The sequence below is a fragment of the Dermacentor albipictus genome, chromosome 5 (genome assembly GCF_038994185.2).
Source record: "Dermacentor albipictus isolate Rhodes 1998 colony chromosome 5, USDA_Dalb.pri_finalv2, whole genome shotgun sequence".
In the NCBI taxonomy this organism is placed as follows: Eukaryota; Metazoa; Arthropoda; class Arachnida; order Ixodida; family Ixodidae; genus Dermacentor; species Dermacentor albipictus.
The window spans coordinates 30,802,539-30,821,038 of NC_091825.1; the positions used below are offsets into that span (position 1 = coordinate 30,802,539).

Below are 18,500 nucleotides of genomic sequence, written 5' to 3' on the forward strand. Positions count from 1 at the left end.
TACTGCTACATGCTGGATCCATGGTTTATCCAGGATAGTAGGTGAAGCCTTAACACCATACGCCAACCAAATATTAGCAATGTTTGCTGTAAGAGGCTGCTCATGGTCAAGTGAATAAATTCAGAGGCATAGGAATCTGAAATTTGATATTTCTATGGGTTTCTTTCGTATTCTTCTAGTTTCTCCTACCCAGAACAAAGAGAAGATGTCGTGAGTCGAGAACTTTTCGGAGTCAGTGGCAAGTTTTGTTTTGATTTATATGTGTTTATTTGTACGCATGTTAGAATTCGTTGACTAACTTTATGAAGTTACATCCGTTTGTTTCGTCGCCATTAGGCTAGAATTCAATTTGGCATTATCTTAAGGTGAATCCCCGTGGCAGGTGCCTTCGGTACCTCGTGAAGCTAGCAGAAGAAGACGAGCGCGTTTGCGTGGCGATGGAACCCGTCAGCGAGAGCCGCCGCCCGTCGACCGACTGGCGGCGATGCGTGCTCTCCCCAACACCGGACGCGTCGGGCACGACGCCGACGGATCACGCGCGCGACCCCGGGCTGCAGGCGCAGGCGAACAACACGAGCAGGCGGCATTCAGGCGACAGGCATCGGGGGATGCAGCGCAACCGTCTCCGCAATCAAATGGAAGTCTCCGTTATGACCACAGCCTGTCTCGTGAGTATAAATGATACGCCGCGCCCTCTGCTCCATGCTCCGGAGCAGCGCAATGTTAAAAGGAACAATTTGATGTCTACATCGATTGCTGGTGCCGGATAACGCTACGCCGACGCACTGCACTGGTGTGCAAGAATGCGACAGAGCACTTGCCATATGCCACAATGCATTCATTAGAATGTAGGACGATGGTGAAAGGACAGGTGCGTAAGTGTAGTACATTGGCTGCACTTACATGTTCGCCTTAAAGGGACACTAAAAGATACTATGAAGTCAAGTTAAAGTGATATAGCGATGCTCTAGAACGTCTAAGGCGTCAATATAATTGCTAGCAGAGCTTTAGTAACCGAGAAATTGAGGTAAATGCATGAAACGATTTGAGAACCCCCAGCGACATTCCGGTACTAGCCTGATGACGAAGGCAGTCCTCATCGTAATTCATGTTACCAGTACTCAACTACTCGTATTAAAAAGATCAGTTCATTAGGTTATAAGACGGAAGAAAATGCTACTTGTCTACTTCTATTCGGTTCTAAGAAAAAATAAAATTTTGACGTTACTATTCAGTTGTATGGGTGGTTGAAAGGTTTCGTTTTCGCTCGAATCTGCGCGATCGACTATGCGCCGCGCGCGCTTTGGAGTTTCAGTTGTTTCGTTATCGCGTCGTGCTGCACTGGTTCTGCTCGCTCGCGAAACATGCATTTGGAAAAAGCAGTGAGAATACCCCATCCATGCGATGTCGTGGGATGCACGAACGGTCCGCGGAACTTGGCCAAGGGCAGTTGCAGCGGCGAATCCAGCGTTACTTATCTCTGTGTGCCAACGAGTGAACCTCTCCGTACAAAGTGGTTAAGTGCCGTAACTCTGCCACAGCGCGTTGGCAAAGAGCCGAAAAGTCGCACAGTGTGCTCGCTGCGCTTTCGTCCAGAGGATTACGAATTCAACGCCGACTTACTGAAGTCGTGTGAAGTGCCTTTCAAAGCAGTGCTTTCCCGTAGCGCTGTTCCGTCGGTCTTGCCTGCATTCTCCAAAGCGCAAGAACAACTGCAGGTCGAAGACGGGGCGTGCGGGTGAGTGCGGCATTTCGTTTTCACGAAGGAAAAGCTGCAAATGTACGAATATGTACAGCCATGACATATAGTTGCCGTCGTAGTTGTACGCAACGACGCCGGCAGTGCGAGCCCTCAGCAGCAGGTCACGTTCATCAGTGCTTAAGTCGCTGAAATAGAGCCCAGCATCGCGAGCCAATGTGTCGTTGTCAGAGTCGTTCATTGCAATGAGCGTCAAAGTAGGCGTCATAAAATGAATATCGTCATAAATATTGTCGCGCGCTTTCCATTCCGCGAGCCACCATAGTTCCGCTTTCGCGCTGCTGTCGGCTCGGTCTCGGCTCGATTCTGGCCGCGCGTTTGCCTTTTGCGGAGAAACTGACTAACCTGCGGTAATGATTGCACTAAGCGGCTACAATGCAACGTAACCTTTCATGTGATGTAGCAACCCTAGCCACACGACAAAACGAATACATGCGCAGCACTGAACACTGATTTTTAAGTGGTGATTCGCGTTAACGGTGTCATGGTTAAATGTATTGTCATCCGGCCTACGAGGGGTCGCGTGCAACTCCTGTGGAGAAGTACAACTCGGTGACGAAGGGCACAGGGGGAATGGACGGCTTTGACGGCCGCTGATATTTGCTCGGGAGGTCGAGCGGTTGGGAATATGGATTTGGTTACGTCATGTCATCACCTTGGTGCCAATACATTGTCAGCAGCACCCACAGGGCGTTTGCGGCACCCCACTGTGGCGGCATCCCTGATACAACGTATCCGATTTTTTTCCGGATAGGACGCACATGCCATGAACGTGCGGGTAAAGCGTTTAGTTCTGCTGCAACGCGTGTTCTCGGAAGACGTACGGAAGAAATTGAAACAGTTATATGAGGGCGCCCTGCAGACACTAGACGCAATAGCTGTGTGATCGTGGCACGTCTATGCCTCTCCCGAGAAAAATACATGCGCAGCTTGTTTTTTAATGCGTAAGCATTCGTACGCTCCTTATCTAAACCACAAGAGGGGGGCGGGGGGGGGGTGCTCAATATGACTCATGGAAAGAATGGTTTCTGGAGTGCGTGACGGCGCCGCAAGACGAAGACAGATACGAAGACATCAGAAGTGCTTACCAACACAAGCGTGCGTGGTCTTCTCCTAGTTTGTGCGCTGTATCGCACTCCAGAGGCTACGCAACTATAATTCGCCCGATGTGGCGCGCACTGCTGCTCGGGAATAAGCCATAATGAGTTGCCACAAAAGAGGCAATGAAAATATGAAAGGAGTAAGCTACCGACGCATTAGGTGTAGAGGCACCGCTTACGCTTTTGCTTGTCTTCCGCTCAAGTGTAGCACTGAAGCACAGATAGTGCAGTATATTGTGCGACGTCATTTAAAAAAGAGGTAAGCCAGCAGAGTTAATGACACCATTGTTTAAGGGAAAGTGAATGGCTGACGCCATGAAACACTACTCGGCTCACGTATCATTCCGAAGCTCTGTTCAAGGTCAGACTGACACTTTTATCTGATTGTTAACTAATTCACAATAGGTAGCCGTACTAGGCAATTTTGGTGGACTTTCTTGCCTTAAACAGCTTCTGTGCCGTGTGCGCGTACGTTTATGAGGCCACAACAGCCAATAGTGCTGCAGACGAGGACGATGTTGCGTGCATCATAAAGAAGCTATACATGCAATATGGGGTTTCATGGCGACAGCCTGCCGCTGTCGCAATTTTGAGCTCGGATTCAGAGTAATCGTTGAAGGCTGCTGATGTTGTCTTGTTCATTCTGGTATTTTTTGTGGTAGCAAAGAAATTGGAACCAATGACATCGGAGTACGGCTTGAAAATGGAACTGAAATTATTTCAGATATCTCTCAATAAGAGGAGTTAGATTAGGGTCCACAATGGGCGTGTTTAATAATGAAGGTGATAATTTAATTATGACTCTTAAGCTCGAAAAGTAACACACATGCCATGAGAGATGCCTTAGGTGCAGCGTACGTGTGCAATTTTACCAACGGCGAGTTCCTCTAAAAGTGCAGAGCACTTGCGTTTCTGAACAAGGCCATTCGTCTTGCCGAATGCGGCCACCGTGGCTGGGAATCAAACTCGCGACCTCACTTTCTGCATGAGAGCGTCACCGCAGCACGCAGTGAACGTGTACTTCTTACCCTTGCAAAATACAGAACGGTTATTTCTATCAGTACAGCGTATATTCAATTAGGCTGAGTAAATTACCTTTGTTGCATGCTGCTTTGCGAAAAATGACAACTACAGGATGCTCTAGGGCTTGACTTGATTTCAAATGTATTGCGTTTCTCTGCAGTGACCTTATAGGTATCAGATATTTATAGAATGCTATTTTCCTCCTTTGTAGGCGTGGAACTGCGTTTCAATATTTGCAAGAACGTCTGACTCCTTGGTCTCGAGATTCCTCGGCGTATCTTCACCGTCACGTAAGTCAGCATACGTCCCAGCAAACATTTCTGTGCGTTTCTTTTTTAACGTATTACTTGTTGAGTCAAAGATGAACGGATTTCTATCTTCTACTCTGAATGGAGGCAAAATGCTGATTTTAATTCTGCTGTTTGTCATAACGCTCTCTGTACCCATTACTATAAGAGACACATGACCGCTGCGGGTAGCCCGCGTGAGATCCTACAGAGACACTGGCCACACTCTGCCTCTCTTCTGTGCCCGGTGTTTGGGATGTCCTTGGCTCTTTCCACCCCAGTTATCATAACTTTCTAAGTTGTGGAGATTAGCATTTACGAAACTTTTTCATGTCTTATATCGATGGTTGTTAATTTTCATGGGCGTTGCCGTATGATGGCGATGTTTATTGACATCCCTCCTTGAAACAGGGCGGAGACTTAGTCAACTAACCTGTTTAATTGTTTCAGATTTTACAACTATTGCTATCTAGCCTTTCGCATTTCTGATTTGGACCTTAAGTTTCGTATTTATAAGTTCTATAACTAAACTGTGCCATTACCTACGCTTGCAATACCTCCTGTTCTATCAACAGCTTCCCTGTTTTCCCCCATCAATGCTCGAATCGTCTTAATTATCTTAACTGGTGACCAGCTAGTTCTTCCATCTTCGTCGAATCTCAACGCTTCTGGAAGGTGAGCGCTGCCTATGCCTATGGGTCAGTACCCTGGGCATATTGCGTAGGCAGCGGCGTCCTCTACGGGCTGTCTTCTCTCGCCTCCATGCTGGCTCCACACTCGGCGTTGCATGCGAGATAATACTCTCGGTGGCAGTTGCTGGCGGTTGATTGAAGGTTCGCACGGTGTATTGAGCGCCACTTGGCGTGTTCTGCGTTGGAATGGTTCTGTGAGACGCACTGAAGTCATTTGACTTTGTATGGCCGACGTTTCTCTGCTGGTGATGGGGCAGATGGAGTACCCAGTGCGATGTGTGCGCGCATGCTTGAGCCAACAGTCAGAATGGGAGTTGTAAGCTATGATTAGTGCGGAAACATAGGCGACGATAGTAGCGACGTGAGTACCGTGGGGATACGGAATAAGTTCTGCGGTTTGCTTCGACAGGCGTTAAAATTGTCATCTGCAGACACGTGGCGCGACTTGCTCGTTCGTTGGACGCGGATTTAAATGAGAATAACATGGTTTGTTGTTGAGTAACAATAGTAAGCCATGCCATGTGCATAAGAATTATCTAGAGTGGTCGAACGATTGGCCGTGGGCTACGCGAGTATTCGCTACGCTAATTGCCTTTTTATAAAACACTTGGATAAAAAAATGAAAAAAGAAACACCGCATATATTGTCTTAAAATGGATATATTGAGTTCGTGTATCTACGATGATTTGTGCTTCTGGCTTGTCTTGATAACAGCTCTTGCTGTTGTTTTTTTCTAAATGAAACACATGTGCAAAAGGTTTTTTATATGTATGCTCGTAATAATACTTCAACGATTGTTCTAATTCGTATCGCGTGTTGAACTTCAGTGCCTCAAGCAAATGAATTTGCGACTATCGCTTATAAGGTATTGCTGTACCCTTTCACGTTCCGGTAAACGTGAGCACGAGATAACATCCACCCGGAGATTTATTACCCATCATGCTTTAGCGTGAATCAAGTAATCAATCTTGTTTTCCATTTTCCATGCTTGATTCCTAAGCAATCACAAGTACACCTCTCTGGCATCATAAATGTAACTGCTCAACGGAGACATATTCGTTGGAGACGCGTTTAGGGCATTGAGGCGCATTCACACAATAAAACACGTTGAACTCACCTTTTTCTTAAAACGAGGAACCCATAGCATAAAACTGAGTTAGCGTAATGCCTCGGGTGCTTTGACCACTTACTGTTGGAGCAAGTGACCAAGGTTATGCAAGAATTATTCAGTTGTGTCGCCTATCTCTCGTGAGTTTGCCGAAATGCATCTATTATTCAAATGGAAACAAGAACAGTGCACCACATTTTTGCAGAAATATTCTTCTTGTTTTAGTTTGCGTCACAGCTGGTTTTTAATTTCGGCCACGATGCCATGAGGCGAAGCCAAAAAGTAAACGAAGTGTTGAAAAAGCGGGGCTAAACATTACATTTCCATATTCGTAAGATCACTTTTATTTGATTGCTCCGCTATAACCTAATGTTTTCTTTAAGGGTAGCTGCTCTTGCCGTCTTTTCGACCGGATTTTTCAGTGGATTACCGTTGTGTGTTACCACGATGGCCGGGGTGTTACGGTGTTACTATCGTCGAAACATAGACCGATCTGGAGTTTGGTCAAAATTCAGGTTTGTGTGGTTTAAAAGATGGTGCACCGAATTCTGTTGCAGATGACATATGAGATCGTTCATGTTATCGGAAAGATGAAAGTTTGAAATACTGTAAAAATGACCCAGCAAGATCTTTCATAGAGAAATGAATATAGATCATTAAGGAACTTAGTAACCGCAACGATTCGCCAAGCAGTACGAACGCAGCTCATGCACAAGTTTAGTTTGGAAAAGAATGATAGCACATAATGTTGAGAAATAACGAACGGAATGATGAGCAGATTACAGAAGACGCAATCTATAGACGCGCCTATAAAGACGCAGAAAAGAATTTGCAAGGGAAATTTTTAAGCCTGATGCGGTAAGTTCAATTGGACCTTGTATTGACCTTGACAATTGTAGCGGAGGAACTGAAACGTACGCACTCTGATAAAGGTACGGTCTATCGACGGAGAAGTGGTTGCGCGCATCGGGCGCATTTTACGGCTGCGTTTGAACCTGACCTATATGCTACAATGTGCCAGAAGCACTAACCAGCTGGGCATGATATTGTTTGCTTTAGACATGTGTTCTGCAACATTAAGAAGCTAAATGAAGATGGTTTGAAAATATAATAAATTGAATATTTCAAACGGGTGACACCGGATGAGCTTAAGGTATCCGTAGTACAAGGTGTTTCAGCTAACTTTAGCAAGAGTTTAAAAATATGCCGATGAACTCTAAGAAGACGCGAACAAATGCATCTTGCTCACTTTTGTATTCAGTGTGTCATGCTACTTTTGTATTTTGCTTAATTAAATAATTATTCAAGATTAATCTACAACTTCTGAAGCAACGAATTGAGGAAAAAAATTCCAATTAGAAAATTCTAGAGCACTTTGCAAAACGTCCGATAAGACAGATTCTAACTTTCTATCTATTAAGTATTAGTGTTTTCAGCTTACTGCGGATGCCCGCGCAATAAAAAAAAATGCCGCGTGACATACCTACTTGCGCGCCGTGATTGCAGCGCTCCCAAACTGGCCGCGCACAAACGAATGCAGCATCTAGCAGGACGTGCTGCCGTATAAAAGGCGACAGGGCCGCGACGAAGGCGTTGACTGTGAGGTTTGCGCCAGTGATCTGCTTCCCTCGTGGCGTTTCACAATAGCGACGAGCAGACGCAGCGGCAGCTCCCCGGATAAGTGCTGTGTTTGTGCGCGGAAGGGCTTGGGAGCAGTGCAATGCGAAGCGCAAGCGGGCATGTCACGTGGTGTCTTTTCTTTCGTATTTCGCCGGCATCCGCAGTAAGCCGAAAAACACTAATACTTAATAGATAGAAAGACATAACTGCTTATTCGGACGTTTTACAAACTTCTCTGCATCTTTGTAATTTGAATTTTCTTCCTACCTTCGTTGTTTCAGAAGTTGGTTAATTAATCTTGACTAATTATCTAATTAAGCAATGTGCACAAAATGTCCAAACACACTACATACAGATGTGAGCAGCATGCAGTTCGTCGCGTCGTCTTAGACTCCCTCGGCATATTTTTTAACTCTGGCTAAAGTTAACTGAAACACTCTGTATATATGAATGACGAAATGTCAGAGAGTGCGCGAACAATAGGCCAATCGTAATTTCATCATCGTTTAGCACATATAACGGAAAAACGCGTTGCCTTTACCACGGAATCCTGTGGCGAGTTGTCTTTAACAAACGTGGCACATTTCGCATTGTCAAAGGAAAAACAAAGGCGGTTACACTATTTAAAGAATTGGCAGATTTTATCAACATTGCTGTTACCTGATCCTCCCCAGCTGCCTTCCCCTTTTGTTGAAGGATGGTGCGCAGATTGGTCTAGAGAAACTGGCCACCCTGTATACGCAATGCCTCATAACGTCGAGCGTACCGAAATCTTGGAAAAACGCTAACATAATCCTAATCCATAAGAAAGGGGACGCCAAAGAATTGAAAAATTATAGACCAATCAGCTTACTGTCCGTTGCCTACAAACTATTTACTAAGGTAATCGCAAATAGAATCAGGAACACCTTAGACTTCTGTCAAGCAAAGGACCAGGCAGGATTGCGTAAAGGCTACTCAACAATAGATCATATTCACACTATCAATCAGGTGATAGAGAAATGTGCGGAATATAACCAACCCTTATATATAGCTTTCATTGATTACGAGAAAGCATTTGATTCTGTCGAAACCTCAGCAGTCATGGAGGCATTACGGAATCAGGGTGTAGACGAGCCATATGTAAAAATATTGAAAAATATCTATAGCGGCTCCACAGCCACCATAGTCCTCCATAAAGAAAGCAACAAAATCCCAATAAAGAAAGGGGTCAGGCAGGGAGATACGATCTCTCCAATGCTATTCACAGCGTGTTTACAGGAGGTATTCAGAGACCTGGATTGGGAAGAAATGGGGATAAACGTTAATGGAGAATACCTTAGTAACTTGCGATTCGCTGATGATATTGCCTTGCTTAGTAACTCAGGGGACCAACTCCAATGCATGCTCACTGACCTGGAGAGGCAAAGTAGAAGAGTGGGTCTAAAAATGAATCTGCAGAAAACTAATGTTTAACAGTCTCAGAAGAGAACAGCAGTTTACAATAGGCAGCGAGGCACTGGAAGTCGTAAGGGAATACATCTACTTAGGGCAGGTAGTGACTGCGGATCCGGATCATGAGACAGAAATAATCAGAAGAATACGAATGGGCTGGGGTGCGTTTGGCAGGCATTCTCAGATCATGAACAGCAGGTTGCCATTATCCCTCAAGAGAAAAGTGTATAATAGCTGTGTCTTACCAGTACTCACCTACGGGGCAGAAACCTGGAGGCTTACGAAAACGGTTCTACTCAAATTGAGGACGACGCAACGAGCTATGGAAAGAAGAATGATAGGTGTAACGTTAAGGGATAAGAAAAGAGCAGATTGGGTGAGGGAACAAACGCGAGTTAATGACATCTTAGTTGAAATCAAGAAAAAGAAATGGGCTTGGGCAGGACATGTAATGAGGAGGGAAGATAACCGATGGTCATTAAGGGTTACGGACTGGATTCCAAGGGAAGGGAAGCGTAGCAGGGGACGGCAGAAAGTTAGGTGGGCGGATGAGATTAAGAAGTTTGCAGGGACGGCATGGCCACAATTAGTACATGACCGGGTTGTTGGAGAAATATGGGAGAGGCCTTTGCCCTGCAGTGGGCGTAACCAGGCTGATGATGATCAACATTGCGTTAGACAATAACCATGCAATACTGGTACTATATTTAGACCTGCTCAAAGCATCTGATACAATAGATTGCAACACGTTGTTGGAAAAGCTAAACAGTTTGGGTTTTTGAAATGAGTTCTACAATTTAATTAGCCGCCGTGGTTGCTCAGTGTCTATGGTGTTCGGCTGCTGAGCACGAGGTCGCGGGATCGAATCCCGGTCATGGCGGCCGCATTTTGATGTAGGCGAAATGCGAAAACACCCGTGTACTTATATTTAGGGGCACGTTAAAGATCCTCTGGTGGCCGAAATTTCCGGATTCCTCCACTACGGCGTGCCTCATAATCAGAAAGTGGTTTTGGCACGTAAAGCCCCATAATTTTCACAATTTAATTAGTAATTACTTAAAGATAGGGCACCGAGCTTTAATAATTGGTGACGTTTATGGCGGGTTAAAACCGATAAAGTACGGAATACCATAGGGTAGTACGCTCGGACCGCTGCTTTTCGATATACTATATGTACCTGATCTCGGTCTTTTAAAAACTAAGTTGAACCTGCTTCAATATGCAGACGAAACAGCACGTGCCCTCGAGGCCCTTGAATACAAAGTAGAGAGTCAAATCTTGCAAAAAGATGTCAGCGTTGTACTCAACTGGTCTTTAGCAAATCCATTATATGTTATAATCTTAAAATGACAAAACTAGTACGTTTCAGAAACCCGCGTACAAGATAACTCTGCAGCTGCCTTTGCACATGCACGATTGTAAGTGGCCTTCGTGTAAACGTCTGGTTTTAAGGCACGAACCTGTTGTTAAGCACCTAGATGTTCTTTTTTACCAGCACATTACAGGGACTGAGCACTCTACCTATATCTCTTAAGGACTAATGGCTGGTGCTGCAATGATGAATAACTTGCGAGGGAAAGACTCCAGTGAATTTGGGAATGGTCACATACAAAGAGTTAGTTGAACTTTAATAGCGTACGCAATAACATATGCAATAACATTCTATGCCACTTCTTGGCACTACAAGAAAGAAGCTTTGAACAATACAAATAGACCACGTGTAGATGCAGTGCCTTACTGTACTGCATTGAAATCTGTTGACATGGAAGAAACGTGCGTTCTTCTTGATGCACTAGGGCAACGTTTTGGTATTGTTGTGCTTTCACGGTATTATTACGTAATATATGCGACTTCCTTAAAGCACATATTTAAACCAAAATTGTAACAGGAGACAGGTATATTATGTTTCACGTCTTTTTAATAAGCTTTACGATTACGTGCTCGGAATTATGTCCAAAGGAAAAAAATGCGAAAACAGATGTGAAAGTGATACATGTGATCGTAACGACCAATTTGCAATGTAACATAAGGTTCCTTTTATGTACCTTGACTTTAAGTACACAGCCTTTTTACTAACCCATGTCATTGATTTCTATGCATAAATTTGGCTTTTGTAACGTTCTGCAATGTGCACCTGGAATATCATCTAATTTTTAACTTTCTCGCAGATTTTTATTTTATGAATTTGTAAATTTAACGTGTAGCATGGGATGTTAGTGCATTAAGTGTTCTGTGGGATAAGCTTTCTTACGGATAATTAGATTTTCTTTCTACTACCTGCTGGATTGAAAATCGCCATGCACTAAGACCAAGCATTTGAACGCTGTCTTTAAGACATGTATTCTTTTCAATAAATATTGACTGAGTGATTTAGATAAGATTTCAGGAGCCAGTGCGTTTCACGCGCATATATATGTTATCAAGAGCTCCCGCGCAATTCCTTTTAGCTTCTCGGAATTCTATCAAGTAAATCTTGTACTTCTGTTTCTAAAGAAGAAAAAGTGTTGTCTTACATAATATTTTATGAGAGTAAAAATATGTACATGCAAAAACGCAAAGCTTGCAATAACATGTAGAACACTCTATCTTTGGAATGGATTTTTCTGGCAGCTCATTTACCGCCACTTGGGAAAGTTCAAGTGACCCTCATTTAATACATATAATTTTTGTCGAACCGATTTTCAGGCCATATGTGTGTACCGTTATCGACAGTCAAGAACACGGTCTTTGAGCAGTTGGCATGGGATGACTCTTAAACCACTTAGTTGCAATGTTCCCATTGCTTAACCCTTCAAGTACTTGCGACTCCTTGCAAAGCTATATTAGGAAATTAAGTGGCAGTAATTGTTATTTAGGAATCGTCTTCTTATGAGTTAGAAATATGGTGTTAATCGAGGGATCTATAGGTGGCGCCACTCTGGTTATCTGGCTGCATATCGTGCTCCGTTTTCACCCGTCCTTGGCCCGGTCCAGGGCCTTGCCCGCCCCTGGGTCTACTCTTCATCTTTTCACGAAGACTTCCGCCACAAGTGGACACCATACGACTCCCGGTCCGACGCCAGGCTGGCCCTCCAGGCCCCTCCAAATCTACGAAGCGGCGCGGCGCCGCGCTAACCCTAACTCGCCGCGCCTGCACCTCTGACATGCAGCGTCTCACGAAGACCCGCCAGCCGACAGCCACCAATGCCCCGCTGGCCTCCTCTTCTACCGCCGCCGGTGCCACTGAGCCTACTCTGTCAACGCTGAATGTTACCAGCGACGTGCCTAATTCTAAGCCGGCAGCCCTGCCTCAACCGGCTGCGTTCCTGCACTCCGCACACGCCACCGTGCATATTCCGGCCACGTTCAACGCTGTGAGCAACGCTGAGAGCTCTGACTCGACCGCCGCGTCGCAGTCGGCGTTCGTCGCCTCAACGTCTCCTACGACCAAGTTTCACGTTGTCAGCGACCCCAAGAGTCTCGGACCACTAAACGTGTCGCAGCCTGCAGCGTTCACCGTCGCCGCCACGGATGCCGCCGCGTCTATTCCGGCCACATTGGCGCCTGTTGTAAAGTGCTGCAATCAGACATCAGAATCGCAGCTGAACGCGCTTGTTGCAGCCGCTCCCACCGGATCCACCACTTCTGCCGTGCTGGACAGTGCAAACTCTACGCCCACCAACGTCATTCCCAATGTTTCGAGATGTGTTTCTGTCGCCCCTACCTCCTTTACCACTGTGTATCCGGCTGACGACTCGTCGGCGGAGATGGATTTCACGTCGTCCCCAGACAACGACCATAATACGCCATCATTAGACAGCGGCTGGAGCACCGTCAGTACCAGCCGCAAACCTGCCTCCGCCGCCCGCCCTCGCACCGAGCTCATCTCAGTTGGGATACAGCTTCCGCCCGGTACCCTCACTCCCAAGCTGCCTCTTTACGACTTGCTTGCCGCCATCGTCTCCGCCGCACATCTCTCCTCCAAAACCAGCGCAGAGATCACCCTTCAGGCCAAGCCAGCTCAGAGCCTTGTATTTCTGAAAACACACTCCCCTCTCACCGCCCAACTCCTACTTTCTCTCACGCATCTTCAGCTCCACGGTAAGCCAATCACCGTCAAAACATATGCCCCCAATCCTCCCATTTCCTGCCTCGGCGTCATTCATAACGTTGGTGGTCACTTTACTCCTACTCAGCTCATGCATGACCTTGAATCATACACGACTGATGTTCTCGCTGCTCGTATGATGGGCAGCACAGAATCAGTGCTCATAACCTTCGCTGGCACCGTCATACCCCACTTCGTATATTTTAAACGCGTCGCTTTCCGATGCCGCCCTCATAAGCCTAAGCCCCCCACATGCAGCCGTTGTCTTGCTCTGGGACACCGTGCTCACCACTGCCCTCAGCACGACGTTCCGGCCAAGTGCCGCCGCTGTGCTGCACCCCTACCCGCAGATCCTACCGCTCACGCGTGTGCCCAACCATGGTGCATTCATTGCCAGGTAAACACACATCCCTCTCTCGACCCCACCAGCCCCTTCCTCCTCGCTAAACAACGCGAGTGTGCCAGAGCCGCGTTTCTCCGTCGCACAGCTTTGCGCAGGGCCACGAAGCCCACCCCTTCTTCCGCCTCCTTCGCTAATCATGCATCTCCGTCAAGTCAGGCTCCATCACCTCAAGGCTCCTACGCCGCTATAGTCAAAGGGCCCTCGGTGCAAGCATCCCTTTCTTCCTCTACTATACCCTCGCCATCCCTGACTGACGAGAACCGCTCCTTCGATCTCCGGCTCACAATGCTTGAGCGTCACCAGCGCGAACAACAGCGCATCTCCCAAGATTTACAACAGCAAATCCACGCATTGACACAAACCCTAAAGACAACAACCTCCTCTCTTACATCCCAGCTTACCAAACTAAATGAGCACCTTGCCACGCTCATCACCCCGTCCCCTAACGCCCAGGTCGCCCCATTGGCTGACCTGGTAGAAACCACCACCACTGCACACCACACTCGCTTGCTTCAGCTCGAAACTTCGATTGTCCAGATTCTCACCACCCTCCAAACCCAATCCAAGCAATTGGAATCATTCGCTTCTATGCTGGGCTCCCTCCAGGAGTCACTGCCCCCGGCCAAAAAGAAGGAACGTGTCCCCGCAAACTCTTCTACCTCTAATCTATCGTAAACATGGCGCCTGGAGAGGACCTCGAGATTGTGCAGTGGAACTGTCGAAACCTTCGCCACAATAAGACCCCCCTCCACCAGTATCTCCTCACCCGCCCTTCCCTGCCCCATTTTCTCCTTATCCAGGAGACTCGGACGGCCCGCACCGTCCCAGGTTACCGCGCCTACCATGCCACGACGGGCACGCCGCTTGCGTCCATTTATGTACGCAGCGACGTCCTCGTCGAGCCACTTGATATCCCCTCCAGCCTCCGTAAATATTTAGTTGGTGTTGTGTATTACCGACCTTCATCGCGCATCTCACTCGCCTTTATGTCTTTTTATAATCCCCCTGCCACATCCTCTTTGTTCACTGCCTTGGGCAAGTTCCTTCATTCTATTCCCGCCACCACCCATCTTCTCCTTGGGGGCAATTTTAACGCCCCTCACACGCTCTGGGGCTACCCCCAGACCCTCAAGCCCGGCCGCCTTCTCCACTGTCTTGCCCAGGAACGCCACCTCACCCTTCTTAATACCCCTGGCTCCCCTACTCGAGCGGGCACTGTCTCACAGCGCTCCACGACACCCGACCTCTCTTTCTCTCGGGGCTCCCTTTCCTTTCACTGGCAGGTCACAGCTGAAACGCTCCTCAGCGACCATTTCCTCATTCATATTACCGCTTCACTTTCCCACATCCCTCGATCGCACTCAACCACTCACACTGACTGGCACGCATTTCGCACTAATCTCCTTTCCGCCTCCTTTGAATCTTACGATGACTGGACGTCGCGCATCTCCGCTGCGCTTTCGACCAGTAGCCGTCGCGTTCGCTCACGGCATCCTATCCCAGACCCGGATCCTCACTTTCTCCGTTTATGGCGTCGGATGAAACGTCTCCAACGTTCTTTGCGCTCCCAACCCAAGAATGCCCAACTTTCCTCTCGGAATGCTGCTCTGCGGGCCGAGATAGTCGCCCATGGCACGTCCCTCGAGCATTCTCGTTGGAGTGCGCTTTGTGACGGCCTCGATTCTGCATTACACTCGCGATCCACGTGGTCCCTTTTTAAATCTTTCTTAGGTACGAAGCCTGCACTTGCTCCCGCTCTAGCAAAAGCCCTCACTCAGGGGACTCCCTCCGAGGTCTTTGACAAGCTCACTTCTTTGTATCTCCCACCCCCTCTCACACCTTCCTACCCAGCCTACTCTGGCGATCCTAACCCAGACCTCGACCGCCCTTTCACTCTCCGGGAGCTCGAAGCTGCCCTGGCTGCTAATGCTTCTCGCTCGGCTCCCGGTGAGGATACCATCACATACACTACACTCCGCAACCTCCCCGACCACTCCAAGGAATTCCTCCTTCAGACTTTCAACAATGCCTGGGACAGCGGCTGCTTGCCGAGCGCTTGGACATCCTCTCTTATTTCTATGATTCCGAAGCCGGGCAAACCTCCCTCCCTTTCTAACCTTCGCCCTATCTCCTTGACGTCGTGTGTTGGCAAGACCCTTGAGCGAATGGCTTTGACTCGCCTCTCTGATCTTATTGAAGCGAAAGATTTCTTCCCCCACTCTCTTATCGGCTTTCGACGGCGCGTCTGTGCACAGGACATGTTCCTGATCCTCCAGCACACCTTTCTCTCACCCAATCCCAGCCAGATCCACGCTCTTGTGACTGTTGATGTCCGCAAGGCCTTCGATGGTGTGTGCCACGACCATATCCTGTCTCAGATCTCCTCCCTAGACTGCGGACACCGCATGTACTCTTATCTCCGCTCCTTTCTCTCTAACCGAGTGGCTCGTTTCCGAGTGGACACACATCTGTCCGATCCCCACCCGCTCACCCGTGGCACTCCTCAAGGTGCTGTTCTCTCTCCTATCCTTTTTAATCTTGCTATGACCCCTCTCGCCTCCCAACTAGCCCAGATTCCTGACCTCCACCACATCTTTTATGCCGACGACATCACCCTCTGGTGTTCGTCTGGTTCTCCCGGTCACGTACAGGACACCCTGCAACGTGGCCTCGATCTCATCAACTCCTTTCTCCCCACTGCTGGCTTGTCACCTGCTCCGGAGAAATCCGAGCTTCTCCTTCTTAACTACTCCTCATACCAGCGCTCCCACAACGCCCTAATCTCCCTACATCTTTCCGGCTCTCCCATTCCTGTTGTCCCCCAATGCAAAGTTCTTGGCTTCCCGTTACATGCAGCCAAGAATGTGCAAGCCCTACACCACGCGGTCAGGACTTGTCACTCGGTAACTCACCTCCTGCGGCGCGTGGTCACTCGGCGCTCGGGCCTCCACGAGGCTCATGCGTGCCGAGTTGCCCATGCGCTCGCCCTCAACAAGTTCCTGTACTTTGTGCCTTACGTTTCCTTCACCCACACTCAGCTTAACACCCTCGAGACCGCCCTTGTTGGCCTCTACAAGGCAGCTCTCAACCTCCCTATCACCACCTCCACTGCTAAGCTCTTTGCCACAGGCCTCTTCCATCCTCTTCGTTCTCTTCTCTCTCTCCACCGTGACTCCCAGCTTGCCCGGCTTTCTCTTACCCGTCAGGGTCAGTGGTTACTGGCCCAGGCGGGTATCTCTCCCATTCCCGTTTCCTCCTTTACCTCTCCAAAATCCACCCCGGCGCCCAATCTTCGCATTCTCCCCCTCCCGTCTAATATGTCCCTTGTCCTGCATGCCGGCCGTCGTCACGCGGCCGCGCAGCATCATTCCCCCCTCTTTACTACCCAGGGAGTAGCCTACACGGATGCCTCTTTCATAGCCCCTCGAGGTTCCTGTGGCTACGCTATCTACCATCCCCACCTCCCAGCACCTGAAACTCACACGAGTGGGCCGTACCTACACCCTCCGGATGCACTCTCTCTCGAGGTCCTTGCCATTGTACATTGCCTACAATCATTTCCCTCCCTGCCCTCGCTCCCAGAGTACACGATATACACCGACTCCCAAGCCGCCATTCGCCACATACAGAACCGCACCCTACCCCATTCACTCCAACAAGAGGTCGAACGAGCGGTCTCCGCACTGCAACCTTCCACCGTTTTCCTCCGCTGGGTCCCTGGGCATTCGGGGATTGACGGCAATGAGCTGGCCCATCAGCTCGCCCGTGATGTTTTTAACCGGGCACCGTTGATCCCCTGGTCGGGGCCCTCGCAGGATTCTGGGGGACTCTCCCTGCGCCGCACTATCAAGGAAGTTTACCTCCAGCTCCGTCTCGACAAGCGCCTCTACCCTCCCCCTCATCCATCACTCACTGTGCCGGAGGCTCGCCTTCTGCGGCACATCCAAATGAATGCACTGGTTGCCCCTTCCCGCCTCTTTCTCTATCGCTATCGCTCCGACCCCTCCTGTCCCAACTGCCCGTCTACTTATGCAGACCTATCCCATTGCCTATTCTACTGTCCGACTGCTCAGCAATCAAGTTCCTACCCCCCCCCCCCCCTTCGCTTTCCATCACCACCTGGCTCGACTGGCTTGGCGCTGAAGGTGAAGAAGAACAGCGTCGACTGGCCGCCCAGGCGGTCGATATGCTCGGCCTGTAATTTTTGGCTGAATAAAAGTCTTATACTACTACTACTGGTGTTAATCAAAATAACTATAATATGGTTTAATAGGCTAGTTACTAAGAAGAGAAACAATTCTTAGTTACGAAAAGCGTTGAATATAGAAGCAGTCCTGCTTCTGCCTCATCCACATAAGGCGGTATACATCAATGGGTCAATCTGAATTGGGCCTAATTCGCAAGTCATTATTGTAAAAGCTGGATAGTAAAGGCACTTCCAGCCTTGGAACTTTACATATTGAGAACGTTACTCGCCTTTTATGAAGAGAACACACTTTTTATCTGTTGATGAGGATGCAGTACTGCGCTCGTTCGTATTTCCGTTAAACCTCGCTTGTTGCATTCGCACTGGCGTAGGACAATGAAAGTTCCGTATTTAAAGTATCGAAAACGCCAATATTCTCTTGTTTCCTCGTTGAACGTTAACTGCCCTTTTAAAACAAGAATGGACGTCCACGAGTCTTGTAGCACGAAGCTTCAAAGAAAACGGATACAGGTTTCACAGAAAAGAAACGTTCTTCCTGGTCTGGGATTCGAACCAGACATTACCACCTTTGCGGGGCAGGCGCTCCACCGTCTGCACTAAGCAGGAGCTGGCATGTTGCGCAGCGATGGCGAAATAATCGACAACTCGAAGCACTCCGGCACGGAATATAACATCTCAGTTCTGCGGGAAGCCGTCAGATGGCGGAAAGTTTGTGAAAACGAAAAAGTTACGTCCACGTGTCTTGTACAACGAAGCTACAAAGCAAACACATACGTGTTT

At 48.2% G+C, this 18,500-nt stretch overlaps 1 protein-coding gene across 1 annotated transcript in view; it reads left to right on the forward strand.

The window, feature by feature from the left end:
* Nucleotides 1-427: 427 nt before the first annotated feature.
* The window catches only part of LOC135913825 (uncharacterized), a 76,432-nt gene continuing 58,359 nt past the window's right edge, over nt 428-18,500 (forward strand). The window contains exons 1-2 of the mRNA XM_065446515.1: nt 428-668; nt 4,094-4,172. Coding sequence (XP_065302587.1) covers nt 438-668; nt 4,094-4,172 — 310 coding nt within the window. The 5' untranslated portion in view covers nt 428-437. The remainder of the gene's footprint in view (nt 669-4,093; nt 4,173-18,500) is intronic.